The sequence below is a fragment of the Bos javanicus genome, chromosome 6, assembly GCF_032452875.1.
Source record: "Bos javanicus breed banteng chromosome 6, ARS-OSU_banteng_1.0, whole genome shotgun sequence".
NCBI classification, from domain to species: Eukaryota; Metazoa; Chordata; class Mammalia; order Artiodactyla; family Bovidae; genus Bos; species Bos javanicus.
The window spans coordinates 23,209,797-23,224,959 of NC_083873.1; the positions used below are offsets into that span (position 1 = coordinate 23,209,797).

The following is a 15,163-nucleotide window of genomic DNA, read 5'->3' on the forward strand; positions in this document are numbered from 1 at the left end:
ATACTAGTTATAAAATTCAACAAATATATTTTCAAAAATTTTACTTTTATTATTACCAATACAAATTTAGACTATAATAATAATTCCTTGTTTGTTTGTTTGTTTTTTCCTGGCTGCATCACATGGCTTGCAGGCTTTTAGTTCCCCTGATGAGGGACTGAACCTAGGCCCTGAGAAATGAAAGGTCTAAGTCCTACCCACTGGACCACCAGGGAATTCCTTTAATAATTCTTTTAAATGGCAACTGATGTTTCTCTCTCTCAGTTGGGGTGTGTGTCTATATGTCTCACAAGGTGCTTTGTGATAATCTGCATAAAATCAAAGATACTACTAAATTGCAATCATTTTTCCTTCCTACTCTGTTATTCTTTCTCTCCCTTGAAGTGATAAATAATGACAAACATTCAGAAAAGAAAGTCATTCCACAAAAAGAGCAGATAAAAGAATGAAAAATATCTTGATTTATTTCATTACATTTTTCACTCTTATTTTTAGTAAAACATATCCTATTGCTTGGATTTTTAAATATCTACTGTGAATGTGTGTATAAGCTCTAAAAACAGCATTTCTTACTATATATTTTATTAAAGTTTCATACTAAATATTAAATTAAAAAAAAAAGTCTATGGTCTTACCTCAGTCATTTCTGCACACAAGTCAAAGGATAATATGTATTCCATGAAAAAAACGCATAAAATGACTCTGTTTTCTGGTCCAAGAACTCAGAGGTTACATGTGCTCTGCCTTCTCCCCACAAATGTACATTCCATTCCTTTCACCCAGGTGCGTCCTTCATGTTTCTCCATTAAATATTTAGTATTTAAAATTCTGTTCATGATTTATCTTCTTTGGAAAAATTTCCTGTGATTTCAACTTTTCCAATTATGATCTTGCCTTCCATTTCAGGGTCTTTCAATATTTATGAAGATGTTTTGGACATTTTTATGTTCATCTATTTCATCATGTTCTGGGTCACTAGCTATCACTTTATTTGTCATGAGCAGTTTCAGCACCAGTGAGACTTTGTTTTGCCGGAGGTACTTTGCTCATTGAGTATACTGCCGCCATAGGGCTTCAGTGTTAAGCATTCATGATTTAGGGAGTGAGATCCTTGCACAACTTTTCCCTTTACAAAGCAAATACCCCTTCTCTGTTATATAAAAATGTAATTTTAACCAGGAGTTGAATTCGTGTATTTCCTTACAAATCCCATAACTGTTTTCTTCTAGACAAGTCTTCTAACTCCAACCAGAAATGACTACATGCTGCTCCATGAGACCATTGTTTCACTTAAATACAATATGCTATAATTCAGGATAAATATAAGGAAGAGAAGGGGACGACAGAGGATGAGATGGCTGGATGGCATCACTGACTCGATGGACGTGAGTCTCAGTGAACTCCGGGTGTTGGTGATGGACGGGGAGGCCTGGCGTGCTGCGATTCATGGGGTCGCAAAGAGTCGGACATGACTGAGCGACTGAGCTGAACTGACTGACTGATGTATTTACTTCTTACATAATTGCTTTGAGAAAAAAGGCTTCATATATGTTACCAAAGACTACTTTCAAAAGTTAAAATAGTTAAACAAAAACATTTAAAATCACTTGAGTTTAACTCTGTTCAGATAGGGACAGCTTTCTCTCCTCTTTGGTTCCTAGGCTCCAATGCTCACTATCATTTTTTAAAATACAAAGCTCAGCAGAGTTATCAATATACTTTTGTACTATCAGAATATAAATACAAAGGATGAAAATTAAAAGATAATGCATTGGTAGTATTTGATTTTAAGGAAGAAGGAGATATGCAGTACTTAAAATCATTAAATGGAGCTTAGTTGGGCTTAGGTGAGAAATACAGCTCTATCAGATTAGTGCACTATCTCCAACAAATGACAATCTAATTTCCTGATCTGTAAAATGAGAGTAAAAATGTCAAACTCATACAGATTAGTACACTGATCTAATATGTTATCACCAAGCATAATGCTTGATGCAGAAGCATTCAATAAAGGAGAGCTTGTTTTATTTTCTTTCCTTTCCTTTCTTGAGTCAGATCTATACGGAACAAAAAGAATGAGCTTGAGCTGAGTCACGTTTCAGGATACATTATAGGAACAAGGCCACTAATCTCAAGCAACTTACTTAAATCAGTACACTTCATATGAACAGCCAATTTACAATTTCATGGCGAGTATTCCCAATCAAGAAAAGTAAAAATTACCTCCATTCTGATCTTGCACATTAACAATTATGCTACTGGTCAAAAATTGCAATTTTTTCTGAAAATAATATTATTCTGTTATCTATTGTTAATGGTATCCTCATGCTTAGTAATTGTTCATTAACTACATACTTATTGAATAGACAATAATAAACATAAAATGGAACTGTTTAGTTCCCTGATACTCACAAGAGAAGTACATTATCTCTCTCCTTGTCTTGTCATTTGCAAAAAAATAAGAGGCATATAATTTATCATGATAAATTTACTGCATAATTTATCATAGTCCTTGCCATGTAAATGCCTACTATTTCTAGGACAGATATTTTACAAATTAGAAAACTGGCATATCTCTTTCTAAGAAAATACATTTTAGTACGAACAGTATAAAAATAAAATCACAAAATATCTCTAGATGTTTAGATAAATAATGATAAATATGGTGGATAAAGTTTTAATGTATTGTGTTGGCCTGAATCTAGTTCTTAAAGGATAAAAATTGTTTGTGGAGGATTTGAAGAGAGACTCAAGAAGATTAAGTGTGGGTATTGACACTAAAACACTGGAATATTTGCCAAGGTTAAAACCACTTGGCACTGTAATAATGCTGCTGCTGCTGCTGCTGCTAAGTTTCGTCAATCGTGTCCGACTCTGTGCGACCCCATAGACGGCAGCCCACCAGGCTCCCCCATCCCTGGAATTCTCCAGGCAAGACTACTGGAGTGGGTTGCCATTTCCTTCTCCACTGAAATAATGAACAGCTTTAAATGTATCTTTTACTAATGGTAAGTTTCTGGAGGCTACAAGAATTTTTTTCTGGTTTAATGTTTTTTGTATCCAAATTTTACTTCCCCATAGTCTCTTCTCTTAGAGAACTATAAGAAAATATTTATTTCTCATCTTGGACAAACATCCAAATAACACTTACAATTTTTTTCTTTAGGATGAGAGTCATTACTATTGTTATTAATCAATAAACATTTATTATCTACAACATGGAAGACATTAGGTTAGATGCTATGGGGAATATGGAATAAACAGAGCATGACACTTGCCTCCAGGAACTGAAAAGTTAATGTAATCAACACTAACTGATTAATTCATTCAATGCTTATACAGTGAACACATAGTGTTTGCCAAAAACTGTGTTAGTTAGATATTAAAGAACTGTGGTGAAGAGGTAAAACTATCTTGCACTCATGGAATTCATAATGTATTGGAGAGACAGACATAAAAAACCAACAAGAAAATACAAATAAATAGCTATTCACCAGCACTTACTTCAAACTATAAAAAGTCCCATGGAGGAGTGGGTTCTCAGAAACGGAATAATGGACAAATATTTTATTTAGGAGGAAGGAATGTTTAGGTAAAGGGAATAACTTTTAATAATTACATGAAGGAAGGACAAATACATAATTACAGATAACTTTTATTGAGTGCTTATTACGTATCAGGTATTCTAGTGCATGTTTCATATGTACTTATGTTTATCATAACAATGGTACCAAAACAGATGTTTATCTCCATTTTAGAAATGAGGAAACCTAAGCAAGGAGAGATGAAGTGATTTACTTAGGGCATGTGCCTTGTGTGTGTGACTCATGCGACTTGTGTCTGACCCGCTGCAAACCCACTGACTGTCGCCCACCAGGCTCCTCGGTCCAGGAGATTTCCCAGGCAACAATACTGGACTGGGCTGCATTTCCTACTCCAGGGGATCTTCCAGACCCAGGGATCCAACCCGTGTCTCCTCCCTTGGCAGTGGATTCTTTATCATTGAACACCTGGGAAACCCTTAGTCAGGGCACATGGCTGGAAAGCAGCAGAGCCAGTATTTAGGTAGCTCTTGAGCATAGGTGCTCAGCCTCTAGCACATAATGTTCCTAAATTAGGCTAAAGTTTGTGATGGAAATTGAATGTATAATAGTGGAGGTATATACCTACAGCCATTTTCTATGAAAGCTTCCTGGAATAGGTGGTTTGAATTGAGATTTTGGCATGGTTAGGAGATCAGGATATTTTATTTAGGAGGAAGGAATGTTTAGGTAAAGGGAATAACTTTTAATAATTACATGAAGGAAGGACAAATGGACTTTGGTGGCTGAGGTGTATGCACAAAAGATATGTCTACAATAGTTAGCTGGGCTAAGCCATGGTGGGTCCTCAGTGTGCAGCCTGACCTGGGATGATTGGAGGCCACCAAAACTGAGAAGGAAGACCTCCCTGGGGGCCTTTTCAGCACAGTTGATCAAAAGGGAGATAAGGTATAAACCAAGAGAGCCACAGAGAGAATGAAAAGGAGGGAACAGATGTGATAGGTGACATGTAAGTGCAACTGTTAACCGGATTGATAGTTGAATCAGGGTAGTGTGAGGAAGAGGGAGGCTATGAATGGGTTCAGGGTTACATCAGACATATTTTTTAGCAGGGTGACTTTGGGACAAGGTACTTCATCTCTACAAATCTATTTCCTCATCTGAAAAAGGGAAAATAGCATACGCATTTGTGACTATCTAATTAGGAGTTGAAAATGACTTTCAAATTTTCACCAAGTCAATATTGCAGATAATTATGCCATTAGAAAGGATGAAAGAAAAGGAACATTTGGGTGTGTTGAGGTCTAGAGGCCTGTAACATATCTATGTGTACACATTCAGTTTGCTAACTAAAATTGGAACCTTAATTCAGGAGGAAGGTCCAGGCTAAAGACAATGACTATCAATCATGAGAGAAGACTGTGTAGAAAGAACCACAGCTGATGGGGTAAGAGAAGGAAGTTAGAAAGGATCAGTTGGGGATTCAGAAAAAAGACAGGGTCGGGGAATCCAGTGCCAACGTTTGAGAGCAATCCAATGGATCTCATCTAGATTACTCATGGCCTTTGACAGAGCAGCTTTAGTACTGGGCTGAATGCAAAACTTGGGTTGTTAGGAGGAAAGAAATAAGTGAAATGAAAAGTCATTCTTTCAGTTAGTTCTGGACCTAAAAAAAGGGATCAAAGAGAAAGCAGGGCTGATGGGAATGTGTGTGTATTCAAACATGTTTGTTTAAGAAAGAGTCAACATAATGGGAGAGATTAACGATGAAGAAGAGAGAGGCTATGATTGATGCTGAGGTCTCAAGTTGATATGAATAACAATAAATCAAAAGAAAATAAAGTGAATGCAATATCATTTATTGTGGATCTATTACACCTTTTATGTGTTCACATTAATGTCATCAAGTCCTAAAACACCCTGTAAGGAATTATTTTTCCTATTTGCAGATAAAGAAACTGAAGCTGAGAGAAAACAAAGAGGTTGTTCAAGGATGGAAATGTGGTATTTGATGAAGTTAGGATTCAAATTGAACTTGGCTGAATCCCAAGACCAAATGACTAGAAGAAAGATAAGAATTTGACAAAGAAGACAGAGTTGAGGGAGTTTAATAGGATGTTTAGAACTGCACAGTTAGGGCATCAAAACTGAGTTTGAGGACTTAGGGAAGAATAAAAATCTGTAATGCACCACTGTGGTGCATTTAATGCGATTTTAGAAGGAGATTGCTAAGTAGCTCCAAAAGCATAACTGAGACATGAATTTGTAATGCGTGCAGTCAAGTGCAGTTATGTGACTTGTTCCACTTTCTTCAGTTCTAACAAAACATCAATATTGAACAAAGGCCAGAATTCTAAAATTCACTGTAGGCTGGCCTATTAAAAATAAATGCTGAAGATAGCAGCTATGTTATTTGTCAATGAATACTCTAAACCTAAACTTGAAAAAATTCTGAATGTAGAAAGAACATGAGCAACATATTTTTAAAAGCATGGGATCCAGTTAAGGATATTACTGGTTCAGTGAGATCAAACAAGTCCTTAAATTTGATACTTGCCTTTTTTTCCCATCAATGAATAAATATGTGCTGAGCATTTCCCCTGCAGCTGATGTTGGGAGGAGAGAGGAGTCCATTCCCCTCATCAACTTCTAGACTTATAAGGAAGAAAAATTATATAAGTAGAGCAGGGTATGCTGCCATTTAGAGGGAATTAGTATATACTGCTGCTGCTAAATCGCTTTAGTCATGTCCGACTCTGTGTGACCCCAGAGATGGCAGCCCACCAGGCTCCCCCGTCCCTGGGATTCTCCAGGCAAGAACACTGGAGTGGGTTGCCATTTCCTTCTCCAATGCATGAAAGTGAAAAGTGAAAGTGAAGTCGCTCAGTCGTGTCCGACTCTTAGCGACCCCGTGGACTGCAGCCTACCAGGCTCCTCCGTCCATGGGATTCTCCAGGCAAGAGTACTGGAGTGGGGTGCCATTGCCTTCTCCTATTATATACTAGTGTGTTCTAAATTATATGTAATAATCCACTAGGGAACAAAACAGAATATAAGATATCAAATAAGCAAAGCCAATATTGAGAGAAATAATGGGCCAAAGGGAATGAATGTTCCCTGGGCTAAGCATAAAGCCTACCTTCCTACAGCAGTCAGTCAATCATTGTGCTGTACGAGGGATGGATACTTCAGGTACTTCAAAATCTGCCTCTTCTGTACTTTCATTCCAAACCCTTGACCATTTGAAAAGGATCAGAGTCACTGTCTACCAGGCAGACACTAGAGGGCAACAGAATCAATCTTCATCTCTCTCATTCTGGCGCACGTGCACACACACACAGACACACTAGCCCACACTAGTCCACTGTCCACAGGTGTAAATAGCAGTGTCAGGCTATGTCAGTGAGAGCAGGATGTCACAAGAATCCCATCATGGATGTAAGCAAGAGAAACATTCAGTTAGGAGTCTTCTTGAAAAGTCCACTGGAGAAACTACAAGAAAAACTGATTTTCTATTTCTGAAATTTTCATGAACATGAGGTATCACTAAGATTTTATTTATATATGCACCAAACTACGTGATTAAACACTGTGGTGGAGAAAAAAAGATGCTATCTGAACACTGTACGGATGTGAGAGTTGAACCATAAAGAAGGCTGAGCGCTGAAGAATTGATGCTTTCAGATTGTGGTGCTCAAGAAGACTCTTGAGAGTTCCTTGGACAGCAAGGAGATCAAACCAGTCAATCCTAAAAGAAATCAACCCTGAATATTCATTGGAAGGACTGATGCTGAAGTTGAAGTTCCAAAACTTTGGCTACCTGATGCGAAGAGCCATTAAAAAAGAACTTGGTGCTGGGAAAGATTGAGGGCAGGGGGAGAAGAGGGTGACAGAGATGAGATGGTTGGATGGCATCATCGACTCAATGGACATGAGTTTGAGCAAACTCTGGGAGATAGTGAAGGACAGGGAAGCCTGGGGTGCTGCAGTCCATGGGGTCACAAAGAGTTGGACATGACTTAGCAACTGAACAACAAATATCTGTTGGCTCTCCAATTCCACAGCAAACCCACAGAGGAGGATGTATTTCTCTATTTATACACGATGTAATCATTTTGTGAAATGTTTAAACTTATGGGGATAAATAGGGTAACATACTGAGGATAACACAAAGAAATATCACTTATTTTGCTTAAAACACATTCTAATTTTTGCTGTGTATTTCCTCTGAAATCACAACGTATCTCACAATCTGTAGCCAAGTTTCAGTTTAGTTTCAAAGTTTCAGTTATTTTTGACTTAAAAGATAAGTTTTTAGAGGATGGAATTAGTTGAAGGATTGCTACTTGATATCTGAAATAGTTAGATTTTCTCAAGAGTCCTTTGAAACAAACTGTGGTTCACACTCAATTGTGGATTTAAATACCAATCCTTTACCTCTGTCCATCCACTTTTCACATTAATTTTCTCAGAAGGCATTGTTAGAAACTGAAAATTGAATAGTTTATTTAAAAGACTGTATGGGTTATAGAAATATATGGTATTTTTATTTATAATAGTACTGAAAGCATAAAACAAGTGTAGGTGTTAATTAGATAACCAGCAAAGCATGTTCCAAGTCTCACATAGCTGTTCTTTAGTTGCTAAGTCGTGTCCGACTCTTTTTGTGATCCCCATGCACCGTCGCCTGCCAGGCTCCTCTGTCCATGGGGTTTCCTAGGCAAAAATACTGGAGAGGGTTGCTCTTGCTGTCTCCAGGGGATCTTCCCAACCCAGGGATCAAACCTGCATCTCCTGCATTGGCAGGAGGATTCTTTAAGCTACCTATTAATAATGAAAGGCTCTGCTCATAGATTGTGTATAAATTATTAACCTTTCAAAGTAAAAAGTGACATGAAGAAATGTCAGGAAAGTGATTTGAGGCCCCTTCTTCTCTGCTTCCTCCTTCCTTCTTCTTCATCTAGTTAACACTAAGATACGGATGGCACTTCTTTGTTTATGAATGTTTGCTAACGAGTCTCTTTTTTTTTTTTTCTTGATTTAAAAAAATCATGATTGGCTTTTTCTTCTACCAATTTTATTCAGTCATGACCAAAATCACTGTATTGTAATACCCTCTGAGATTCTAAAATGAACAGTGTTTCACTGATGGAGGACTAGGAACAATTGAAGAAATCAGTAAATCAGTTGGGGGTATGTTTGAATTTAAAAATATACATTTCTGCAGGGCAGAAGTATGGTCAATTGGTGGATTATAAACCTCAAACTGAAAGAATAGCTATTTCTTTAAACAATTCCGAAAATAGCTCATGGAACATTTGAATGCATATGTGACAACTCTGAGATCTATCAGAATGTGATTATAATATTGAAGCTGTATAAATATTATGAAAGAAACAATAAAGCATTTTAGCAATGCAAATAGATTGCACATTTTCTCTATTAAGTTTAGATATACTCTTAAAAAGACATAACTATTATAACATAGTATAAAATTTCATCATGTGTTTATCTGACATACTTTCAACAAGCAGATAAGATTATTGGATTTATTTTAAATAAAACTGGTCATCAGAAGAATATTAGAAGAATAAATCAATAGGAAACACCCTTTACCATGCATGTCGCAAGCTAATTCATACATTCCTATTTCCTTAACACACATTTACAAAAGAACCTTTGGTAGCTTGCAAAATTACTGTACCTAAAACTATTCATAGCCATAAAATGTGCTTATAAAAATGCTGTCCCTTACAATAACTACAGGCACTTCCTTCAGCTATAGTGACAGCAAAACATACATTTGCAAAATAATTGCTCCATCCTAGCTATAATGGCAATGTCTACTATAGACATACTGGCAAAATGCAAACTACTAACAAAAAGAATACAAAAAAGAGTTTGTCAAATTTAATAGAGTAATTATCAAGTATAACCTTGCAAAATTAGAATGCAGCCACAGTGAAAGAGGAAATACTAAGTCACCTAAAGACAATGATATCAATCAAATATCAAAGCTATTATTGCAGAAGCAAAGGTATAAATACCCAGAGGATGTGAGAGAGAAAAATTTATTTTCCACATCCACTGAATCCTACCCTCATACTAGCTTGCAAACCTACTGTTATTATTATTTAGTACCATATTATTTATGAAGTATGTGTAGTGTGCATGGGGCTGCATCTGTTAAAGTTGAGTCCTCACTGGAGAACCAGAAGTGAATGCATAACCCTTTGAAAGTCAATTTATCTTAGAAAGTAACCCTGGATGTTGAAAACTTTCAAGAGGAATTTTAAGTCCAACAGTGGTTAAAATTTTGAGAATAAAGTTGTGTAGAATTGAGTCCCCAGGATGTAATGAACAATAGTACTGTGTGTCAATGTACAAGGTTGAATTGAATTGACTCATTGATTTACCTGGCATGTTGCATTCATCAATGACTATACATGATGGATAATGACTAAAATGACTATACTCCCCACATATATGACAATCACTATATAAAACCTTTCCAGGAGGGAAAATTATGCTTATTCCTCATTTGAAGGACATATAAGATTAAAAAGTAGTTTATTAGTTTCTGTATATATTTTTGTATTAATTTCTGTATTCTTTTACAAGCAAAAGATATCCTATTATAATTCCAGATAGTGGATGATACCAATACTCTCCAATGACCATTTGCTATTCTTAAAAGTGGGGAAAAAGTTGGATTGGTTATCATTTTGTCCTCTGGAAATAAGAAATACTAATGATTTTCATTAGTCCACCATTATAGTGACTTAATCTAATAATCAGAATATATGCTAAAATGACCAGAAGCATTTCAATGTTCTCTATTAACTGTTTACTGGCAATAAAATTATTTATCTTTTGAGAAACCAAAGACAAATTTTGACATATTCACCAACACGGTAATTGACTACTATATTTTCCTAAGAGCCATCAGAAGTATTATAATTCACTTTCTCAAGCAAAATGTGTACACCTTTGTTACAAACAGAAAATAATTGCTTTTCTAAATTTGACTATGGAAACACAAAGTGTGTTTTATGTACTAAGGTATTATCCTCTCCTTCAAAATTGTCCCTTGTAAATGAAAAAGTAGCATAGACATGTATACACCATCAAGTATAAAACAGATAGCTGGTGGGAAGCTGCTGTATAACACAGGGAGCCCAGCCTGGAGCTCTGTGATGATCCAGAGGGGTAGGCTGGGGTTGGGGAGGGAGGCTCAAGAGGGAGGTGATATATGTAAAACTGTGGTGATTCGCATTGCTGCATGGCATAAAGCAACACAACACCTTGTAAAGCAATTTTCCTCCCATTAAAAAATAAAAATAAAAACTGCAAAAAGAATTGTCCCTTGGTGTCATTCTTACAAAGCTAATATCCTTCAAAGGGTGTTCTAAAATTTGGGGCTTCAAGCTCAAGTTATACAAAAAGCAACTGGGACTTAACAGAGAGAGAAAAGGAGTCACATCCCAGAAAGAAACTTAAGCAACACGAGTTAGTTTTTATTGGACAGACTTTTTGAACGGTTATCAAAATGTATTCCTTTAACATAATGAATATTTATCTCATTTCATGGGCCTAATAATGTCTTACTTAAGACTTTTGAACAAAAGACTAAAGGTAACGGGTCTTCATTTCCTTTGTATCAACTCCTTTCCAATACTGAACAGGTATTGTTAACAGGTTAACAACAGCTAACAGGTTATTTGGAAGCCAGAAAGGCCAGATAAGTTTCAAAAAGGGTTATTTAGGGGTGGGAGTATGTAATCAGAGCTGGTTCATGGCAATATTAAAACAAGTGGACTAATCTTGCAAAACGCTTAAGACAACCAATGACTCAGAACCAGCAGACACTACAGACTAGCCGTATAGTAGCATCACTGTCAAAAGAGCAATGCCCATGTACAAACACACTAATTTTAACAGTTTTCAAGATAAAATGGAAAAAAACAACTTACTGAAAAGTCTTCAAAGATTTTCTTGAGTTCTTTGTGACCATGCCTTTCAGCAATATGTGCTGGATCTGAACCTTCCAAATTTTTTATCTTAGATGCCCTGGTTGCTCCTGAACATTGAAGCAAATGAACAGCCAAGTTCTTTAACCCAAATTTTGCCGCACAGTGGAGAAGAGTTGGAAGTTCTTTGAAATAAGAATCTGAAATAAGCAAAACAGAATAATTTTTTTCATCACATTTGGAACCATATAAGAAAAAGTCAAACACAATCTATTGGGAACATGTGTACACCTGTGGCAGATTCATGTTGATGTATGGCAAAACCAATACAATATTGTAAAGTAAAAAAAAAAAAAAAATCAAACCCCCCCCAATAAAAAATAATACCCACAAAGCTTTGCTGACTTGTAGAGTCAGCAAATAAGAAACCATCAATGGTTTAGCAGTGTAGACTCTCCCCTTTCTATTCCTTATCTCAAATCAAGCATACATCAATATTCTCACTAGCATTAGTGCCTCTCCCTTACTTGTACGGTAAATTTAATATAGAAAGCCATATCAGTCTCAAATGTAAAACAAAACAAAAACATTACTTTGTAAAAACTCCTTTTCAATGTATTTCAGTATTAACCAAATACTTAAATAACAAATGAATTCCTCTATAAGATCTTTTTTGTGTTTTCTACTTCCACGTCTACTTTGTTTCCTTTTGAAGTTGAAATGAACATGAAATTCCAGGAGGGGTTATGTTAGATTACTGTATGAGTTTTTTTCTTTCAAAAAGCAACTGCAGATTTTTGGGTAATGTGCTATGAGAGCATCCTGTGAACCGATGTAGATGGAGTTGTAAATTTTCCAATACACATCTCTGACTTTCTGGGCTGGGTGAAACAAACCCTGTAAACAATACTGTAGCATTCTACATGGTCCAATCGCAACTCTCAGACCCTCCAGGGCCCCCATAACTGCCTGAATTACATGGGGAGATGTCTCGAACACATTGGGCCATACATAGTTAAGAACACCTATATTCGTTATGAACTTGACTATATCTTGTAACTTTATTGTTTATTTTGTGTTTAATGCACAGCTGTTTCACACCTTAAACTTGCTTTGATTTGGTGATGTAAACTTTTAAACATTGCAGATCAGCGTAGAACTGGTCATAGGTAAAGAGCTAGAAATCCAGTAGCATGATTTTTAAATAACCTTTGTTTTTGATGTTAAGCAGTAAACGCCAGTAGTGACCAAGAACACAGTGATTACACACACTATATTGGAGGGCTTTCATTTTTAATTCATGTTTATGAAGATTTAGAATTCATTCCTTGTGTTTAAAGGGAATGTTTAATTGAGAAATAAACATTTGTGTACAAAAAAAAAAAAAAAAGTAACTGCAATAGCAAATACAGGTAGGCACTTTCATAAAAATCTTCAGTATGGAATTTTCCATTAGGATTTTGTAGGTTTCATGTCAATGTTTTGGAGTTTGAATTTCCTAATTACATATTAGTTAGAAGACATGTATTAATTATGCATAACTATAAGATGATGAATGCAAACTGCTACCCCAATGATGACACACACACATACACAAACTGCTGAGTGGTGGTTTATTGTTATTCTATACTTTCACACCTTGCTAGAAAAACTGTGTTATAGAAATTACACATCACCTTACTTTAATAGCTGTGGCATTATTAGAAGCAAGCAATGTGAAGATTTATAGTAACAGAAACAAAACCATCAAAGCAGAAGTCACTTATCTTTCAGCAAAATTATGAAGCAGTGAAAACAGCCACCTCATAATGTTTTGGAAAATTGTGAATCTGGCCTCATTTATCTCTTTGCCATTTTGTAGACCAAAAAAAAAAAAAAAAAAAAAGGAAAAGAGAGGGGATTTAAACTTGGTGCTTTCAGTTCACTTGAGTGTGTGGGTGTTTGAGGGCTAAATAAATCATTTCGTTTTTTGGTTTGTATGTTTAACCAGGAAACACAACAAAACAAAAACCTTTAGGACATGTTAAAGACTTCTGGTAAGGAAATATTTTATCCTTCAAAATGTGTTAGAACTAAATGGCTATAGGTAGATCTATGATTGAATTTCAATGACAAAAGCACTGGTCCCTTCTTGTATGGTGTGCAGTGAGCAAAAAATTATCAAGTATTTTATAAAGATGAGCTTATAATAGCTGAAACTCTTCAAGGTAGGTAGCAATTTTCAAACTAAAAATAATGTGTTTTTTTAAAAAGGAGTTAAGATGCAATTTTCTATTTATTTTCATTTAAATAAACTATAAAATAATTTTCTGCTATAATTAAACCAAACTAAAGTTAGTAAAGAAAAATATTTGCATTATGTCAGATTTTTACATGCCCTTGGTCATGTTTTTCTGTTATACCATCATTACTTGCCAGTCAATGCCTTATGCATTGTTCCTGCACATTGCTATTCTGGTATACTTTTAAATCACAGTTATTGCAGCACAAAATATTATTTTCATTAAATAAGTGTTTAATCAGTGTACAAATACATTCACCTTTTAACCTGTTTGTAAATTTCTCAAGTTTAAGGTGATATAGTATTAGAAACAACTATGATAAACTTTATTAAGAATCTCTCTTTTTATATACCAGGAAGAATAAAAAAGACAGTGACCAAGTGTACATGGTTTTTCAGGGCTCATTTCTTGACAGTTTTGATATTCTATGTTTTCTGGCACATAAAAGGAAGAAGTTCTGCTGATTTAAGATTATGTTGCGTATACTAAATGGGACTACAGGCTTGTAGGCTGGTTCCTTTATTTTCCATTTCTTTATTTCATTTTTAGTTGTAGCTGAAAACCCACTAACCTACTAGAAGGCTTTGCGAGCTTATAAACATGAAAAAGCTTTGGAAGTCATCTTTCCAGTTTCCTACCCAGTAAGAGAATTGCCTTCCTGCAGTCTATAAGAGATGATCTTCCACGTACTGCCTGCATAGCCCTAATGATCGAGTGTTTTCTACTTTCTAAGGCACCTGTTTCTTGATTAGACAACACTGATCATTAGACATTTTTACTTCTGTTGAGGTGAAATGTATTTCCTCTAAATTACCTGCTCTTCATGGGCTATACAGAATATGATCCTTATGAAAGTGCGGGCTTAGAATCAGCTGGCTTTGCCATATGTTCACTGTGTGAAGTTTCAGCAAGCCACTCAGTATTCGAGCCTAGCTGTATTTCAGCATCTCAGTATTTTAGCATCCAAGTTTGTAGGGCTATTGACATAATTAAATGACAACATATTCTAAAAAGTGCCCACAAGAGTCTTAGTTTCCTTTTCTTTCTCTCTTTTGCATCAAATGGTTTAAAGCTGCCTTGTCCTAACTCACCTTTGTCCCAATCTTATGATCACAAATTCTTTTCACTATTGCAACTAGTTATCATCCTAAGAGACTGACTCCACTTTTTAAATGGTGGATCTTTTTGAAACCTGCCCCAATGTGATCATTACAGCCATCCCTTTCATGGTCCTGGATGAGGTTATTTCTGCTGCTTAGTTTCATTACGTAAGAAACGCTCAGCTTGCTAAGGTACATGACCAACAATTAGAAATTTTCTAATTTAAGTTTTTTTTTTAATTAATATATGGTAGAGTTAACATTTCAAA

The 15,163-nt window shown here is 35.7% G+C and overlaps 1 protein-coding gene across 5 annotated transcripts in view; it reads right to left on the reverse strand.

Moving 5' to 3' along the window:
* The window catches only part of BANK1 (B cell scaffold protein with ankyrin repeats 1), a 319,683-nt gene that overhangs the window by 159,844 nt on the left and 144,676 nt on the right, over positions 1 to 15,163 (reverse strand). For all 5 annotated transcript variants that reach the window (XM_061419555.1, XM_061419554.1, XM_061419553.1 and 2 more), the window contains one exon: positions 11,516 to 11,712. In XM_061419555.1, the coding sequence (XP_061275539.1) occupies positions 11,516 to 11,712 (197 nt within the window). The remainder of the gene's footprint in view (positions 1 to 11,515; positions 11,713 to 15,163) is intronic.